Genomic DNA, 19834 nt, shown 5'->3' with positions numbered 1-19834 from the left:
CACACACACACACACACACACACACACACAATTTAGCTTTAGTTTATTTTTCAGCTATGATCTCAGACTCTTTGTCCTGCGTGGGCCTTGAACCATAATCCACCCATCCCTTCCTACTTTATTGGAATTTTACAAGCAACATCATGGCTACCGTTTAAGCGTTGCCTAACAGGGACAAGACAACTTGTTCAACTGTGAGAGTATGACTACATGAAGCTGGACAATAGAGGTCAATCACTCCATGTGATCTCTCAATGCAATCAGAACACATAAACAGAAGTATGAGGCTGCTGCCTTAGGTAAAACACAGCATGCTGTTTTGCAGTAAATGTTTTTTGTAAGTAGGAAAAATACACTCTAAAATAATGGTAAAAGGTAGTAGGACGCTGGTGGTCCTGATTGTAATATTAGCTCTTCATGAGGCTGAGATCTGAGCATCACAGTTCAAAGAGTCCACGAGTCTCCAAATAATCTCCAATTAACCATAAAAATATGGGCGTTTAAAAAAAGAACAAATATGGAAGTAGAGTTCATGACCCCCTCTCAAGGCCTTGGTGCATCTCTCAGAAACCACCAGACCATCTGCAAGCTGCTCCCTTTCATTTCTTTCTGACTCCTGCCCAAATGCATATGCTCACCACCCCATCATCATCCAAATCAACATCCCGCTCCTTCCGCTTCCACCACAACCCAACTCCTCCACTTCAGTTTTCGGTTCTTCACTCATCATTACCTACCCATGTAGCATATGCTGCATTCTTACTTGTGTGTGCATTCGTTTATTTCCCAATAGAATGCATACTTGGAAAAGTACCTCCTAGGGCTGGGATAACCCTGGAGTCCAGACATCCATGGAGGCACAGTCACAGGTGACAAAGGAGTCTTTATTGGCTGGCCAGTGACTGCCCTATCCTGGCCTATCATGTCCCCAAACTAAGACCAGCAGCAGCACTGACTTCCAATGGGGCAGGGTTTGTCAAAGCCAGCACCACACACAGGTGGCGGTTTCACAAGCAAGCAAGTTGATTTACAGAAGCTTAGGGGCAGGGGTAGTTTTCAGCTGCTGGACATTAAAGATGATTCCAAACCAGACAGGCAGCATTCTGCTGGCACAGCTGGAAGCTAGACTGGAAGTGGGGGTCAACAAGAAATGGAAAACTGGGTTCTCACATTTCCCTACTGGTTTTTATGTCCCTATCAGATCACTGATATGAAGGTTTTACATCTTCAGTCTGAAGGGGCATATGGTCAAGGTAGGCACCCTCCAATCTCTGCACCCAATAAAGCCCTCACAATTGGGAAACAGACATCAAAGCTAAACCACCCTCATTTGGACATAAAGAACTGTTCCGCATCCATGCACCATTCCTGACCCCATTTATATGTCATAGCCAGCTTAATTACATACCAAGTTGACTCCTAAGCTCCATTATTTATTTATTTGTTTTGTTTTTTTGCCAGTCCTGGGGCTTGAACTCAGGGCCTCAGCACTGTCCCTGGCTTCTTTTTTCTCAAGGCTAGTACTCTACCTCTTTTTTTTTATTAATTAAATTTTGTTGACAAGGTGTTGTACAAAAGGGGTACAGTTACATAATAGAGCAATGAGTACATTTTTTGTGATATCTTACACCCACATTTTTCTTTCCCTTCCCTAGATCAGGTAGGCATATATACAATACCCAGTGTACCAAAAACATATACAGTAGCCACTTGGCATACACCAAAGGAAATTCATCTAGAACTTTAAATATAACATCAAAAATAGAGTTTGCTTATGCTTGTCTCATATGATCATACATACATAGCTTTTGAGCTATTGTAATCCACTGAGAGGTCTATTTTAGACCTTTTTATGTTTAGTAGTTGTTTGGTTTTAGTTACATAATGTAAGGTCGCTGACCCAAACCTGTGGGAAATACCATTTGACAAGAAGTTTTTTGTTTCACAGAACTGGTCTCTACTGTTCCCCCACCCCCACCCCACCCTGACAGTCATATATCAAGGAGACTATGCCCCTTTGTTCTCTGTGTTCTAGGCTTGTCTCGCTCAACATTATTTGTTCAAGTTCTGACCATTTCCCTGCGAATACCAATATTTTATCATTTCTAATCGCTATGTAGTATTCCATTGTGTATAGATACCACATTTTTTAGATCCATTCATCTGTAGAGGAGCATCTGGGTTGTTTCCAACCAAGATTTGTCCAGGGCCTGCTTGTTTAGCGAGGCATTTTAACATACCAATTGACCTTTTGGATAACTTCAGTGAAGGAAGGGGAGGGGGAGGAGGGGAGAGGTCACCTGAAACTGAACTGGCCTGTCTTTCATGCAATTTTAAACAACAGTACTTTATTTTACACTGCCAGGACCAGCCAAATGTTTGAACCAAGCCCACAGCCACCTCTTTAGCCAGATTGCTAGAGGACCAAACCGGGCCTGCAACTGACTGTACCCCACCACTTGCCGCCGCACAGGGAGGGGGACATAGCAGGCCTGTGACAGGGCCCAGCCAGAGGCTGGAACTTTTATTCCCCCAAAGATGTCCAAATGAACAACAAAAACATGGAAAACAATGATCCACATTGAAAACTGCTACCAGGTTTAAAAACAGGACAAGACAAAAACCAAAGGCTGAGTCGGGGCCTAGTGAGCCCCCAGCTCACCCTTACCAGGACTCCAATTCTTCCCAGGTGGGCCTGCCACTCCTGTTAGGAAAATGGAGAATGGAAAAGGAATAAGCCACACATTATCAACAACAGGCAAGGACTGTTTATTGAGGAACAGCAAGGGGCACACACCTTCCCACAGGACTGGAGATTGTGACAGGCTTTGAATTTGGGGGTGGGCTTATATAGGGTTTAACAAGAAAAAGGAGCTTGGTGGCCAAGGGCAATGTCCTTGGCCAACCCCACAGTGGAATGATCCACCTGGGGTGAGAGGCTATTGTCCCCTGGGGACTGAGGGTGGTGTACTTGGCCAGGCCCAGGTTGGAATAACCTGCCTTTGGACAAGCATGTGGTTAAGCCTGTTCATGTGCACACATTGTCTTGCTTGACCTGAAGGAATAAGGCAGGAATCAATCCTTCAGCTCCCACTCAGCAAGCCAGATTCTCTGACCCATGTTGGTAGTCAGACAACACAAAAAGACAGATAAGACAGACAAGGGGCCACACACAGCACACATTACTTCTCAAAGAAGTCCCAGGAGGCACATGGGTGACAGCCCATCCTAGCTTCAGACTCAGGAAGGAACACTACATCCAGCATTCCACTGAGTCTCAGCAGATGAAGGCCTGCTCAAACTCACCTCCAGAGGGTTTCCAAATGACTCTTGTCTATGTGGGTGCTCTGCAAGCAGACACTTGAGGGAGGCTTGGGGAACATCAGGGCTAGAGAACATCTCTTAGTGGCAGTGGCCTGAGGGCCAAGGCATTCACCTACAAGAGAATTTCCCAGGGGCCAAGACCCGATGCCATTCAGATGCATCATCTTGCTGGGGCCTCCAAATGTAATAACCTCTGAGTGGAGAAATTCACAGAGGCATGGCCAAAGGTGACAATGGAGCCTTTATTAGCTGGCCAGCAACTGCACTGTCCCAAGGACTAAGAGCGGCACTGACTTTCAATGGGGCAGGATTTATAAAAGCTAGAACCACACACAGGTGGTGGTTAAGCAAGCAATCTGATTTACAGAGGCTTAGAGGCAGGGATATTCTTCAGATGCTGAGCCTTAAAGATAGTCAGAACCAGACAGAAAACATGTTCCTGACACAGCTGGAGACTAAAGATTTGGGCCTGGAAGTAGGGTTCAACAAGAAACAGAATGCTGGGTTTTCACAGGGACACTGGTCTCCGGCTACCATAGGTGTCCAATGAACATGTACAGGTTGAATAAATGGAGGAATGAATGAACTTTCCATAATTATTTGGTGATGAAACAGAGCAGGGACTTTAAGGGGATCTAAGTGCGACTTCAGGAGGGATAAGACATGAGAGGGGACTATGGTCAGAGATTGGAAGAAAAGCGAGCACACACCATTAATAACATTTCCCAGGTGAATTTATTAACTCAACACTCCCCCAGATAAGGGAGGGCTTTGGTGAGAGGAAGAAAACATCTTCTTGGGGACCTTGCTGGTGAATAGGCCCTCAGAGAGCTTTCTATTTCTTGTGGATGTTCTTATGAGTAGTCAGCAACACGGAGACCAGCAGGGATACGAATTCCTCAAAGCTGACCATCCCATCTACATTTTCATCCAGCTCCTGGAATATTTTGTTGATTGTAGCTGGATCTTTGGTGTTCTAAGAGAAAGAAAAAAGAAGAAACTCTTGAGCTCAAAACCTCCATGTGAGACTCTGGCCCACAGCTCTCTGACTTCTTATTGCTCAGGGCTCAGGCTAGGCAGGCCCAGACATATGAAGCCCCTCAACAGCACAAGACAAGAACAACAAGGCCTACGTGTCATGAGCCATCCTGGAGTCACACAAGGCTTGACCTAGAACATGCTCTACAGCTCACTCACTCACCTCTCCCTTGCCCTGCATCTCTCCACAGTACTTCTAGGGAAACAGATCCCAGGAGAAGAGTAAGCAAAACCAAAGGGATAGAGAGTTCCTGAGAGGGGGCAGCTGAGGCCCTGTGCCACCAATATCCTTGAGAGTTCAAAAGAGGGCAAATATCCACCCCAAAATCCCCCCTCCAGGATCTGCCGTTCATTCCCTCTGCAAGGGAGACCAGGAAGTTGGAGATGAAAGAGCATCACCTACCTTGATGGTGTTTGCAAGTTCCCTTGTAATCAACATCCTCGTCTCATTCTTAGTGAGGGTCTCAGGATCACCTGTCAGAACTGAGTACTTGTGGAAGATGTTGACGATGCCTTCCATGTGATCTTCCAGTGTAAGCATCTTCTCAACTTCACGTTATCCTCTTAAAAGACAATGGAGATCTAGTGGAAACTCCTCACCAACCCGTTCAACATCTACTGCCCCCTCTTTCTGCCTCTAGGGCTTAGAGAAAGCATGAAGTCCTCCACACCTACCCTGTTTGATCCATAGTGACATTGTATGTAGACAGGATAGGGAAGAAAAGGACATGTGACCATGTGTAAAGTCTGAAGAAGGAGGAAAAAACCTTCCAATTGGCCGTGGTGCCCCTACCACCACCACCACCACCACCTCACCCACCAGGCAGGATCCTTTGGAAGTTATCGCTCACTCAAGCTCATCCAGGAAGGGTTCTGGGTTGGCCTGGCTGTTCACTTTCCCCAGGTGATAATCGATCATCGCACCTCCACCTCTCCTAAGTGCTGGTCTGGTCTAAAATTGAGCCCAAACTACAGTGTCATCCCAGAAGTACCAAGGTAAGCACACACCTGTGGTTTCCAACACTGTGAATGCAACATGGCCACCAACATCCACAAGCCCTAGACAAGGAAAGGGTACTTACCACTGAGTGCTCAAGTGTAGAGCTTTAGCTAGAAATCAGCACTCATGATGGATACCTGCCCAAGAGGCTTTTATAAGACAGTGCAGGCTTCAACTTTAACCTTGGGTGGAGAAATCTCTCTCTGATTCATCTTGAGAGAGTTGCCTAGCAGTGCTGGGTTGCTCAAGAGCAGCTTTGAACCTATGGCTTTGACTGTATCAAGAGCCTTTCAGGTTTCAGTTGGCCTGAAGCAAAACTCTACACCACCACCACCCCACACTGAAGTGTTGTGCGTAATTCTGGCACTGACAAGGACAACTGTTTTGCTGGGGGATAAATCGTATTTAAAAGTTATGTAACTAAGTATCAAATCCAACCTTGTCTGCCTTTAAAATCTTTGCCACTACAATTTTCCCCAAAAGTGTCAATGGACATTTTTTTAAATCCTGTTTATCCATCCTGTTTTAGAAATAAGATTTTTGGTAGAGGTGGAATGTCTTGTCTCTATTTCTGATCTTTTCCCCCCAATTTTTCTTAATACATTCAATTCCAAATTGACCTCTTTAATAATTTACGTCCTCGGACTTTTCCAGAAGCACTGTGTGAAAAACACCAGGCTAAGCTCAGGAACAGAAGAACAACAACTAAGAAGAAAAGATGTCCTTCCAGAACTTACAACCAAATGGGTTCAGACACGTTTCTAAGCCATAACACAGAAAAGTCACCCAGTGAAAGAGAGGAAGTGCCAAGGACAGTCAGGATGACCAGCTGATGGCTTGTCCGTGTGAGGCTAGGGCCCATGTCCACCCAGCCCTTGGGCTGGGACCAGGGCTGCTTGCCAGGCCAGTGTGGAGCCCCAGGAGGGCTCTTGGGGCCAGCTCTGGGCCCTTGGGCATCCTTGACCTCTAAAATCTTTGTCTTCATCTGTGGGGTGATTCCACCGGCCTCAATTGTTCCTGGAATTAAGCATAGCCTCAGCTCCTGGTGGAGTTCAACATAGCCTCAGCTCCTAGTGGCTGCAGCAGCCTGAGACCATTAGGAAAGGACCAGGTCCAGAAAGATTGCCCTTTCTAGAACAGGAGCTTCAGTCTCACTCTTAATACAGAAGACCCCCTCCCCCCACCCAATGCTCTTAAATCCCCCAATCTTAACAGCAGGTTATAAAGTAAAAGGTAAACAAAGTACCCTATTTATAGACTACCATGGGGGAGAGGGGAACAGGAAAAAAAAAAAAACACATCCAAGTACGATTTAAAGGAAATAACAGCATGACACAATCCAGTCCACTCTCTCATAGTGTTTTTCCCCTGGGAGGGAACACGGCTGTGTCCTGTGTCACTCCTCCCACTGACCCTGGGCCAAGCCAGTTCATTGGCCTAGTTTCTTTTTCTCCTTTGCATAGTGACTGTATATTTGTTCTTCACAGAGTCATTTGGAGGATTAGATCATAGTAAATGAAAATGGAATATAATATTGCCTGCTATGTATAAAGGTGAATTTTAAACTAGTAGAGTCATTCCCTCACTTTCATTCTGAATGTACCCAGAAAGAAGCCCTTTAAATGTGCACCCAGTTCCACCCCACATTCTCTCCACTCCTGTGCCCAGGCCCACACTGGAGCCATGTGACTAACCAGGAGAATAAATAATGTGAAACATTGTTCAATGTTTTGGCCATCAGGGAAAAGCATAGCGATCAGCATGGCTGGGGAAGGGTTGGAGGCATAGGTAGGCTTTGGGTCAGTGGGTCAGCCCTTCTCACTGGCCACACATCACCTGGGCCTCAGTCCAGCAGTTCAGGAATCAACTTTTCTTATCTAGGGCAGGGGCAGCGAGGTGTGGCCAGGTGAGGGGAGGTAGCTGCCTGCAAGTATGCCAGTTACCTAGGTAACACAGGAACTGACTGGGCGGGGACCATAGACAGGCCAGGGGCATCTGCATGGAGCCCTCCCAGGGTGGACCTTACACAACACAGCTGTCTCTTAGGTCAAAGTCCTTGGTGAGCATGGACCCCAATGGGGAGCAGTGTTTAGAAGAGGATGCTGACGGGTGCTGGAAGTTCATCAGCCCTAGGGCTCTCTCACACAGACTCAAAGAGGGAGCTCCAGCACCCACCGTGTCACCCACCAGTCCTTCAACGAACATGGAATTCTTCATCCACGGAGTAAAAGGGTTGATCACCTGTCCGTAGGGGAGAGTTTGGGATTAGAAGGCTCCTCAGAGGTGATCACCCCGGGCTCAGTCAAGCACACCTAAGAATCAGGGACCGGACATCCCAAAGGGAAGTTGAGTCCACAAACTGAGGGAACAGATTGTCCACATGTGAGAGGCAGAGGGATTCAGTGGGGGCCCGGGATGCTCAGCCAACCTCTAGCTCTCACAGGTGAACACAGGCATGATGAAGGGGCTCTCCACACACCCCCGCCACCCACCGGGAGTGGTAGGATTGTTGACTGGCTCAAAAAGATCATGGGTTGGGGGAAAAGGGAAGTAAATTAACCAACCAGCTTCCTCCCAAATTAGTACCAGGCCCAGCACAGGGACTTGCACACACACACACACACACACACACACACACACACACACACACATACACACGGACAAAGCGCTATGTGAATACTTTCTGTACCTCCTCAGCCCCCTCGCTGTGAGAATTGCCACACTGCTCACCTGTGAAGCAACCTTTCCCAGAGAGGACCATGAGGCCCAGCCAGGGACTGCCTATAAAAGCCAGGGCCAACCTTCTCTGTCAAAGGCTCTGTGGGGCTCTGACTCTGGTAAGTGAACTGCCAGCTCTTCAGGGAGAAGCCTACAAGTTCTTTCTTTTCTCATCTTACCCCACTTTCTTCCAAACCCTCTGCCTAAAGCCTTTCTTAGTTGACCCTGCTCACTTTGTAACTTCCTTCACATCTTCTTACAGCCTTGTGCCCTCAAATGCTTTGCTTGGTGGCATTCTCTACTACACTGCCAGTCATTTTCCATGTGTGTGTGACAGACTCCCCATTCAGTGGCAACCAGTGCTTTATTCTCATTTTTAGTTATTTATTTCATTGATTCCTTATTGTTAGCTTTTTGTGCAGTTGCTGGAGTTTGAAGTCAGAATATTGTACTCTCACTCAGATTTTCCACAAATGGTTAGCACTAAATGTACTATTTTTCTTTTACAGTTAATTAAAGATAGAGTCTTCTAGACATTTCTTCCCAGGCTGCCTTGAAACTCAATCCTCAGAGCACAGCCTCCTGAGTAGCCAAAATGACAGGCATGAGCCACCATCACCGCCCTTACTCTCCTATTTTGGCCTCTCCTTTCTGCCAGAGACCATCTCAAGGAAGCTGGGCAGCCTGTTTCTCTAATTACCCAATCTTTGCTTCTCCATTATTCAGATCGTGCAAGAAGATGGCGAACACAAAATCACAGATGGAAAAACACTTAGACACTGTCAGCAACGTTTTCCATCACTACTCTGTCCACACTTAAAACTGGTACTGTCATGGTGTCTGAGGTGGGGAACCTCCCATCCTTCCAAGAGTCCACCACTCAGAGACAGTCTCAAGTAAAAAGATGGATTTGTGGGGGGAAGTTCTCGATGGACAGGTCCCAGGTTTCAGAAAACATATAACACAAAACAGGACAGTGGCACAAAGACTTACTTCTGGAGGATTTCCAAGTACTGACAAACCAATTCAGCTCCAATGGAGAACTGATTTGGGACTCCATGGGACGAGAGACACAAGACTTGAACATTTGCCATGGCTTAATGGCGCCTGAGCTCGCTTGCCCTAAATAGGGTCAGGTCAGAGGGCAGGGTAATAGGAAGCTCCCAGTTCCAAGCATTTCACAGACAGGTTCAGGAACCTATATGCCATGTACCAGCCCCTGTCTCTTGGGGTTCAGACTCCCATTACCTGGGGATGGGGCTTCCCTTCCTGTAGGAATTCAGGCACACCCATCAAGAATTTGTGCCAGAATTTTTTTTTGGGGGGGGGGCGCCATTATTGTTTGTAAACAATCTTCTTGGGCTTCTGAGCAGAGAGGGCTAGGGAGATAGTGGAGATGGAGTCAGCTTCTGCCCTCTTTCACTGGCCAGATCTGACCTCCATGACCTAATATTACTGCACCAGGTTTGAAAACAAGACAAGGCAAAAACTGAAGGCTGAGTCAGAGCCTAGTGAGCCCACAGCTCAGCCCTACCAGAATTCGAATTCTGCCCAGGGAGCCTGCCAACCCTGTGAGGAAAATGGAGGAGAATGGAAAAGGAATACGCCACATGTGATCAACAACAGGCAAGGACTATTTATTGAGGAACAGCGAGGGGCACACACCTTCCCACAGGACTGGAGATTGTGACAGGCCTTGAATTTGGGGGTGGGCTTATATAGGGTTTAACAAGGAAAAGGAGCTTGGTGGCCAAGGCCAATGTCCTTGGACTGGCCCACAGTGGAATGCTCCACCTGGTGTGAGAGGCTATTGTCCCCTGGGGACTGAGGGTGGTTTCCTTGACCAGGCCCAGGTTGGAATGAGCTGCCTTTGGACAGGTATGTAGTTAAGCCTGTTCAAGTGTACCCATTGTCTACTTGACCTGAGGGAATAAGGCAGGAATCAATCCTTCAACTCCCACTCAACAAGCCAGACTCTCTGACCCATGTTGGTAGTCAGACAACACCAAAAGACAGATAAGACAGACAAGGGGCCACACACAACACAGATTACTTCTCAAAGAAGTCCCAGGCCTGAATCTGGCTTCAGATTCAGGAAGGAACACTACATCCAGCATTCCACTGAGTCTCAGCAGATGAAGGCCTGCTCAAACTCACCTCCAGAGGGTTCCCAAATGATTCTTATCCATGTGGGTGCTCTGCAAGCAGACACTTGAGAGAGGCTTGGGGAACATCAGGGCTAGAGAACATCTCTTAGTGGCAGTCGCCCGAGGGCCAAGGCACTCACCTACCAGGGAAATTCCCAGGGGCCAAGACCCGATGCCATTCAGATGCATCATCTCGCTGGGGCCTCCAAATGTAATAACCTCTGAGTGGAGAAATTCACAGAGGCATGGCCAAAGGTGACAATGGAGCCTTTATTAGCTGGCCAGCAACTGCCTTGTTCCAAGGACTAAGAGCGGCACTGACTTCCAATGGGGCAGGATTCATAAAAGCCAGAACCACACACAGGTTGTGGTTTAGCAAGCAATCTGATTTACAGAGGCTTAGGGGCAGGGATATTCTTCAGATGCTGAGCCTTAAAGATAGTCAGAACCAGGGGCTGGGGATATAGCCTAGTGGCAAGAGTGCCTGCCTCGGATACACGAGGCCCTAGGTTCGATTCCCCAGCACCACATATACAGAAAACGGCCAGAAGCGGCGCTGTGGCTCAAGTGGCAGAGTGCTAGCCTTGAGCGGGAAGAGGCCAGGGACAGTGCTCAGGCCCTGAGTCCAAGGCCCAGGACTGGCCAAAAAAAAAAAAAAAGATAGTCAGAACCAGACAGAAAACATTCTCCTGACAAAGCTGGGGACTAGAGACCTGGGACTGGAAATAGGGTTCAACAAGAAACGGAATGCTGGGTTTTCACAGGGTCACTGGTCTCCGGCTACCATAGGTGTCCAATGAACATGTACAGGTTGAATAAATGGAGGAATGAATGATGAACTTTCCATAAGTATTTGGTGATGAAACAGAGCAGGGGCTTTAAGAGGGTCTAAGTGAGACTTCAGGAGGGATGAGGCATGAGGGGGGACTATTGTCAGAGAATGGAAGAAAAGTGTGCACACACCATGAATAACATTTCCCAGGTGAATGTATTAACTCAACACCCCCCCACACCCAGGCAGGGCTATGGTGAGAGGAAGAAAACATCTTCTTGGAGACCTTGCTAGTGAAAAGGCCCTCTAGAGCTTTCTATTCCTTGACACCAACACGAAGGCCACCCAGTCTAAGAATTTATCAAAGTTGATCAATAGATCTGCATCATCATCCAGCTCCTGGATTATTTTGTCAACTGTTTCTTGATCTTTGGTGTTCTAAGAGAAAGAAAAAAGAAGAAACTCTTGAGCTCAAAACCTCCATGTGAGAGTCTGGCCCACAGCTCTCTGACTTCTTATTGCTCAGGGCTCAGGCTAGGCAGGCCCAGACATATGAAGCCCCTCAACAGCACAAGACAAGAACAACAAGGCCTACGTGTCATGAGCCATCCTGGAGTCACACAAGGCTTGACCTAGAACATGCTCTACAGCTCACTCACTCACCTCTCCCTTGCCCTGCATCTCTCCACAGTACTTCTAGGGAAACAGATCCCAGGAGAAGAGTAAGCAAAACCAAAGGGATGGAGAGTTCCTGAGAGGGGGCAGCTGAGGCCCTGTGCCACCAATATCCTTGAGAGTTCAAAAGAGGGCAAATATCCACCCCAATATCCCCCCTCCAGGATCTGCCGTTCATTCCCTCTGCAAGGGAGACCAGGAAGTTGGAGATGAAAGAGCATCACCTACCTTGATGGTGTTTGCAAGTTCCCTTGTAATCAACATCCTCATCTCATTCTTAGTGAGGGTCTCAGGATCCCCTGTCAGAACTGAGTACTGGTGGAAGATGTTGACGATGCCTTCCATGTGATCTTCCAGTGTAAGCATCTTCTCAACTTCACGTTATCCTCTTAAAAGACAATGGAGATCTAGTGGAAACTCCTCACCAACCCGTTCAACATCTACTGCTCCCTCTTTCTGCCTCTAGGGCTTAGAGAAAGCATGAAGTCCTCCATACCTACTCCGTTTGATCCATGGTGACATTGTATGTAGACAGGATAGGGAAGAAAAGGATATGTGACCATGTGTAAAGACTGAAGAAGGAGGAAAAAAACCTTCCAAATGGCCGTGTTGCCGCCACCACCACCACCACCACCACCTCACCCACCAGGCAGGATCCTTTGGAAGTTATCGCTCACTCAAGCTCATCCAGGAAGGGTTCTGGGTTGGCCTGGCTGTTCACTTTCCCCAGGTGATAATCGATCATCGCACCTCCACCCCTACTAAGTGCTGGTCTGGTCTAAAATTCAGCCCAAACTACTGTGTCAGCCCAGAAATGCCCAGGTAAGCACACATCTGTGGTTTCCAACACTGTGATTGCAACATGGCCACCAACAACCACAAGCCGATGGACCACTGAAGGACCCAGACAAGGAAAGGGTACTTACCACTCAGTGCTCAAGTGTGAAGCTTTAGCTAGAAATCAGCACTCATGATGGATACCGACCCAGGAGGCTTTTATAAGACAGTGCAGGCTTCATCTTTAACCTTGGGTGGAGAAATCTCTCTGTGATTCATCTTGAGAGAGTAGCCTGGCAGTGCTGGGTTGCTCAAGAGCAGCTTTGAACCTGTGGCTTTGACTGTATCAAGAGCCTCTCAGGTTTCAGTTGGCCTGAAGCAAAACCCTACACCACCACCACCCCACACTGAAGTGTCTTGCATAATTCTGGCACTGACAAGGACAAATTTTTGCTGAGGGAGAAATCGCATTTAAAAGTTATGTAACTAAGTATCAAACCCAACATTATCTGCCTTTAAAATCTTTTCAAGTACAATTTTCCCCAAAAGTGTCAATGGACATTTTTTAAAATCCTGTTTATCCATCTTGTTTTAGCAATAAGATTTTTGGTAGAGGTAGAATGTCTTGTCTCTATTTCTGATCTTTTTCCCCCAATCTTTTATTAATACAGTCAATTCCCAATTGACCTCTTTAATAATTTATGTCCTCAGACTTTTCTTCATTCCCCCAGAAGCACTGTGTGAAAAACACCAGGCTAAGCTCAGGAACAGAAGAACAACAACTAAGAAGAAATGATGGCTGTCCTTCCATAACTTACAACCAAATGGGTTCAGACATCTTTCTAAGCTATAACACAGAAAAGTCACCCAGTGAAAGAGAGGATGTGCCAAGGACAGTCAGGATGACCAGCTGATGGCTTGTCCGTGTGAGGCTAGGGCCCATGTCCACCCAGCCCTTGGGCTGGTACCAGGGCTGCTTGCCAGGCCAGTGTGGAGCCACAGTAGGGCTCTTGGGGCCAGCTTGGGCATCCTTGACCTCTATAAACCTGTGTCTTGATCTGTGAGGTGATTCCACCAGCTTCAATTGTTCCTGGAATTAAGCATAGCCTCAGGGACCAGGTCCAGAAAGACTGCCCTTTCTAGAACAGGAGCTTCAGTCTCACTCTTAATACAGAAGACCCTCTCCGCCCCCCCCCCCATGCCCTTAAATCCCCAGGTCTTAACAGGAGGTTATAAAGTAAAAGGTAAACAAAGTACCCTATTTATAGACTACCATGGAGGAGAGGGGAACAGGACAAAAAAACACATCCAAGTAAGATTTAAAGGAAATAACAGCATGACACAATCCAGTCCTCCTCTCTCATAGTGTTTTCCCCTGGGATGGAACACGGCTGTGTTCTGTGTCACTCCTCCCACTGACCCTGGGCCAAGCCAGTTCATTGGCCTAGTTTCTTTTTCTCCTTTGCATAGTGACTGTATATTTGTTCTTCACAGAGTCATTTGGAGGATTAGATCATAGTAAATGAAAATGTAATATAATATTGCCTGCTATGTATAAAGGTGAATTTTAAACTAGTAGAGTCATTCCCTCACTTTCATTCTGAATGTACCCAGAAAGAAGCCCTTTAAATGTGCACCCAGTTCTGCCCCACATTCTCTCCACTCCTGTGCCCAGGCCCACACTGGAGCCATGTGACCAAGCAGGACAACAAATAATGTGAAACATTGTTCAATGTCTTGGCCATCAGGGAAAAGCATAGCGATCAGCATGGCTGGGGAAGGGTTGGAGGCATAGGTAGGCTTTGGGTCAGTGGGTCAGCCCTTCTCGCTGGCCACACATCACCTGGGCCTCAGTCCAGCAGTTCAGGAATCAACTTTTCTTACCTAGGGCAGGGGCAGGGAGGTGTGGCCAGGTGAGGGGAGGTGGCTGCCTGCAAATATGCCAGTTACCTAGGTAACACAAGTACTGACTGAGCGGAGACCATAGACAGGCCAGGGGACTCTGTATGGAGCCCTCCCAGGGTGGACCTGACACAACACAGCTGTCTCTTAGGTCAAAGTTCTTGGTGAGCATGGACCCCAATGGGGAGCAGTGTTTAGGAGAGGATGCTGAGGGGTGCTGGAAGTTCATGAGCCCTAGGGCTCTCTCACACAGACTCAAAGAGGGAGCTTCAGCACCCACCGTGTCACCCACCAGTCCTTCAACGGACATGGAATTCTTCATCCACGAAGTAAAAGGGTTGATCACCTGTCCGTAGGGGAGAGTTTGGGATTAGAAGGCTCCTCAGAGGTGATCACCCCGGGCTCAGTCAAGCACACCTAAGAATCAGGGGCAGGACATCCCTAGGGAAGTTGAGTCCACAAACTGAGGGAACAGATTGTCCACATGTGAGCGGCAGAGGGGTTCAGTGGGGGCCCGGTATGCTCAGCCAGCCTCTAGCTCTCACAGGTGAACACAGGCATGGTGAAGGGCTCCCCATCCCCACCCCCTCAGGAGTGGCAGGATTGTTGACTGGCTCAAAAAGATCATGGGTTGGGGGAAAAGGGAAGTAAATTAACCAACCAGCTTCCTCCCAAATTAGTACCAGGCCCAGCACAGGGACTTGCACACACACACACACACACACACACACACACACACACACACACACACGGACAAAGCGCTATGTGAATACTTTCTGCACCTCCTCAGCCCCCTTGCTGTGAGAATTGCCACACTGCTCACCTGTGAAGCAACCTTTCCCAGAGAGGACCATGAGGCCCAGCCAGGGACTGCCTATAAAAGCCAGGGTCAACCTTCTCTGTCAAAGGCTCTGTGGGGCTCTGACTCTGGTAAGTGAACTGCCAGCTCTTCAGGGAGAAGCCTACAAGTTCTTTCTTTTCTCATCTTACCCCACTTTCTTCCAAACCCTCTGCCTAAAGCCTTTCTTAGTTGACCCTGCTGACTTTGTAACTTCCTTCACATCTTCTTACAGCCTTGTGCCCTCAAATGCTTTGCTTGGTGGCATTCTCTACTACACTGCCAGTCATTTTCCATGTGTGTGTGACAGTCTCCCCATTCAGTGGCAACCGGTGCTTTATTCTCATTTTTAGTTATTTATTTCATTGATTCTTTATTGTTAGCTTTTTGTGCAGTTGCTGGAGTTTGAAGTCAGAATATTATACTCTCACTCAGATTTTCCACAAATAGTTAGTACTAAATGTATTACTTTTTTACAGTTAATTAAAGATAGAGTCTTCTAGACATTTCTTCCCAGGCTGCCTTGAAACTCAATCCTCAGAGCTCAGCCTTCTGAGTAGCTAAAATGACAGGCATGAGCCACCATCACCGCCCTTACTCTCCTATTTTGGCCTCTCCTTTCTGCCAGAGACCATCTCAAGGAAGCTGGGCAGCCCGTTTCTCTAATTACCCAATCTTTGCTTCTCCATTATTCAGATCGTGCAAGAAGATGGCGAACACAAAATCACAGATGGAAAAACACTTAGACACTGTCAACAACGTTTTCCATCACTACTCTGTCCGGCTGGGGCACCCAGACACCCTGAACAAGAAGGAAGTCAAACAGCTGGTGCAAAAAGAGCTGCCAAACTTCCTCAAGGTAGAGTTACTTTGGTTCAGGAGGGAGGGGGGTGAAGGCTCGATTGGCAGTCAGCAGGTCCTTTCCAGCCTCTTTCCTCAGTTCTGTCAGTAGAGGGGCTAAAGGTTAGTTGGCACCAACAGATAGGAGATTGGTCACTTGAGCATCTGCAGTGTGTGCCACCTTGTTCTGGGCACAGGGACAAGGTGGTAAACAGGAGCTCATTCTCCCAGTGGGGACAACAGTGAATGAAAATAGGTAAATCTGATGTCACTCAGTAAGTCCCTTTAGACAATAAGAGTCCTATATGTAGGCTACCCTAGGTGGGGCAAAGGTGACAGGGTAGACAAGGGGCCCATTTTGAAGAGTTGATATTTGAGTGCTTGGTTGATGGGAAGGCAAGGACCTGAGGGTGAACTCTGGCAGGAACATGAGGGCCACTAAGCCTCAGCTGAGAACCCAGAGACCAGGATAGAAACTAGAGGAATCTAGAGCACATGGAATGCCCTCAGCACAATGCTGACACGGTACTCAAGTCAAATATCAGTGTGTTCCCTGGGTTGGAAAATGCTCAAGCAATTCTAGAGGGGAAAAAGGAAATTTTCTCCACCAGCCTTTTTGTTCTCTTGTCACCTTGGGGCACCAAAGGCCTGGACAAAGAAGGCTGGAATAGAGGAGTCTCAGTCTCAGTTCTAGCCCTAAAGCCAGTCATCAGGGAGCCAGTACCTAGCTCTCCTGGAACCCTTTCCTCATCCTGATAGAGTAGAGGAATGCCACCATGGGAGGTATTAGAGCACTGACAGCTCACCAGCAAGGTACTGAGTCAGAATAGACAGAGGGAAAGGGGAGAGGAAAGAGAGGGAGTGACTGAGAAGGGGGAGGGAATGGGACAGCCAAGGCTTTATGTCAGACCTGAATTTGCACCTCTACTCTCCTGCTCCTGAGGCTTTTCCACCTGCAAAATTTCCTATCCAGTTTGTAAGACTCAGTTTCCCCAGGGAAGAGACTATTTCTACTTGTTATTAGAAAGTTGCTATAAGGACCAAATGAGAAGACATTTCTAGAGTTACGGATTGTCTGAGTTTCTTTTGTAAAATATCCATAGTACTCAAGTTGTAGGCTGTCTAGGGAATAAATCAGAAAATGTTTAGTGTCAGTCCTCTATCATTATAAGGTTTTCCTTATGTATTTGCCATTGGTCATTCTCTGCACTCCCTAGTCTCCACACCTGGCCATACCCACCCCTATCAGTCTCCTTTCCTACATCTACAGAAGGAGAATAAGGATGACAAAGAAATAAATGAAATCATGGAGGATCTGGATACAAACCAGGATGATACGCTGGACTTCGATGAGTTTGTGATCCTAGTGGCAAGGGTTTCCAACACTTTCCATGAGGAGATGCACAAGAACGCCCACGGGTAAGGCCACAGCCATGAACCAGGCCTTGGGGACGGCAGTTGCCAGGGTGCTGGCTGTGGTCAAGCTCATGGACATGGCCATGGTCATGATCATGGCCATGGCCACGGCCACAGCCACTAATCCATGAGGCTGGCCACTCTGCACCTGCCCAACTAGGGCCATAAGGAATGTCATGTCACACCACCTTGGCTGTGGGGAGTGAAGATGAAAGGAAATAAAGTCTTTCTCTATACCAGTGCTCTTCATATTTGTGTTCCCTTCCCAACTCGTCCTCCTTGGAAGTCTAAACATTGGGCCTCCCTGCCCTTGTCTGCCGCTCTATGCATCCATTGAATCATCAGAAAATGAGAACAAGGCCAGTGGTAGGTGGCTCATGTCTGTAATCCTATGTACTCAAAAAACTGAGACTTGATAGCAATTCAAAGACAGCCCAGGATCATAGTTCAGAGCCAACCTAAGCAGGAAAGTCCATGACACTTATATCTCCAATTAGCCAACAAAATCCTAGAAGTGGAGGTATGGCTGAAGTGGTAGAGTGCTAACCCTAAGCACAAAAGCTAAGTGCACAGGCCCTAAATTCAAGCCCCAGCCCCAGCACACACACATGCATGTGCACACACACACATACACACACTCACACACACAGAGGAAGAAAAGACAATGAGAAGGAAGAAGATTAAGTCTGCCCTGACCCCCTTATATGTACCTCTGACTCTCCTCATCTCTAATGTTAGTCTCACTGCTCAGGTTCCAGTCATCCTGTCCAGCCTGTTAGCATAGCCCTTGTTGCAGAAAGCAAAGACAAGCTCTCTCTCCCTTTCAGTATGCCAGCCACCTTCCTATCCAGCCTTAGGCCCAGTTTACCCATGGCTTTCCACTCTAAACTTCTCTTGACGAAACTCTATTCTACCCTAGCTGCTTAGAAAGCTGAGGCCTGGAGGACAGAGGTTCTGAAGCTAGCTTCAGCTGGGAATCTCTGTGAGACACATCTAATTAGCTGACAAAATGGTGGGCTGAAATGTGGTGGCTGAAGACCAGCCATGAGCAAGGAAGCTGAGCACGATCATGAGGCCCTGAATTCAAGTCCTGGTGCCAGCACACACACAAAATATACACTTCATCTGGAGGTCTTCTTGACATGAACCAAGACAATGCCATGTCTAGGGAGTGATACTGGAACTCAAGCAGTAGGATCAAGAACAATTAGGTGTGATTTACCTGCAAACTCACTTCTGGATCCAGGAGGGGAGTTGGATCTCTTATTGGATGCTGGCAGGAAATAGAGGTATCATATGGGTAGAAGTAGGAGTTAATCCCTTACCTACTCTAGCCCCAGTAGGATGGTAGAGTGAAAAGAGCACCTGCATGCCCAGCAAAACAAGTGAACGGCAATCCATGCTCTGTAATTAAAATCACATGAGTCACATAAGGAGCTTTTGCTCTGAGTCCAGTGAGCCTCTAGCAACTGGTGCTTCTTACTTTAAGCCTCAAGAGGTGATAGAAAATCTTCCAGTTGTTAGTCAACAGCTGAGAGCTCAGGCCAGCGGAGACAGTTGCTTCTCTCTGTAAAATCTGTGACCTGATCTGGCTCCATTTTCCCCAGTGCTGTCTCTTACAGCCTTTGGACCAAAGCACCTAGCTCAGAGTGACACCCAAGTGACTCCTCTGTCATCTCGGTGCTCTCTCCCCATAAAATGTGTGTGCAAGCTACACTCATATTAAGATCCCCTAACATACACACACACACGTACACACATGCATGCACGCACACACACATCAATCCTTTCAGTGGAGAGAAGATTCATACATGTGAATGTATGGGCACTGGAGAAAGACTAGCAGTCATTGGTTCACTGAAGCACAGAGCAGAAAAGAGACCAGCCTAAAGATCACCCTGTAGTAAAGCTGATTAAAGTTGTACAGTGAGACAGGGGACTGGAATTCCATTTCTTTCATCACTTGCACCCTCAGGGTCCTTCTCCAGGGCCGAGCATAAAATGTGAGTGCTTCCAGAGTCAATTTCAACAATCCCCTCACTGTTGCTGTGGTTGGAACCCCTTCCCTGACCACACTCCTGTTTAAAAGTCTCCTTCCTAAACCCATCCCTGTTCCGACCACAACCTCATCCCCTGAGGCTCTACTATGGGAGAGAACGTGGAAGGACCCAGGCAGTATTTGCGCTCTGTGAGCCTGGGTAGCAGAGTCAAGAAGCCCTCACCAGCCCTTCATGAAAGGCCTGACTTGAGGAACTGGGAAAAGAGAACACTTACTTATCTGACAACTTTTCTACCCCACGCACATCTAGGAAAGTGGGGCATGGCCATCTTTCTTCCATTCTGCACATAGATGGGTGCAGGGAAAAAAGAAAGAGCAAGGAAGCCTG

The 19834-nt window shown here is 47.5% G+C and overlaps 2 protein-coding genes across 2 annotated transcripts; one reads left to right on the top strand and one right to left on the bottom strand.

Annotated features, from left to right (window-relative positions):
- Nucleotides 1-11305: 11305 nt before the first annotated feature.
- Nucleotides 11306-12040, bottom strand: LOC125360185 (protein S100-A12-like). The gene is made up of 3 exons (XM_048358216.1): nt 11903-12040; nt 11663-11695; nt 11306-11437 (listed from the first exon to the last, which is right to left on the bottom strand). Exons 1-3 carry the CDS (start codon nt 12038-12040, stop codon nt 11306-11308), a joined length of 303 nt encoding a protein of 100 aa, XP_048214173.1.
- Nucleotides 12041-15435: 3395 nt separating this feature from the next.
- On the top strand, nt 15436-17454 carry LOC125360026 (protein S100-A9-like). Its single transcript, XM_048357990.1, has 2 exons — nt 15436-16050; nt 17302-17454. Exons 1-2 carry the CDS (start codon nt 15757-15759, stop codon nt 17452-17454), a joined length of 447 nt encoding a protein of 148 aa, XP_048213947.1. The 5' UTR covers nt 15436-15756.
- The last annotated feature ends 2380 nt before the right edge of the window (nt 17455-19834 follow it).

Source organism: Perognathus longimembris, chromosome 11, assembly GCF_023159225.1.
Source record: "Perognathus longimembris pacificus isolate PPM17 chromosome 11, ASM2315922v1, whole genome shotgun sequence".
In the NCBI taxonomy this organism is placed as follows: domain Eukaryota; kingdom Metazoa; phylum Chordata; class Mammalia; order Rodentia; family Heteromyidae; genus Perognathus; species Perognathus longimembris.
This window is presented reverse-complemented; position numbering and strand designations above follow the sequence as displayed.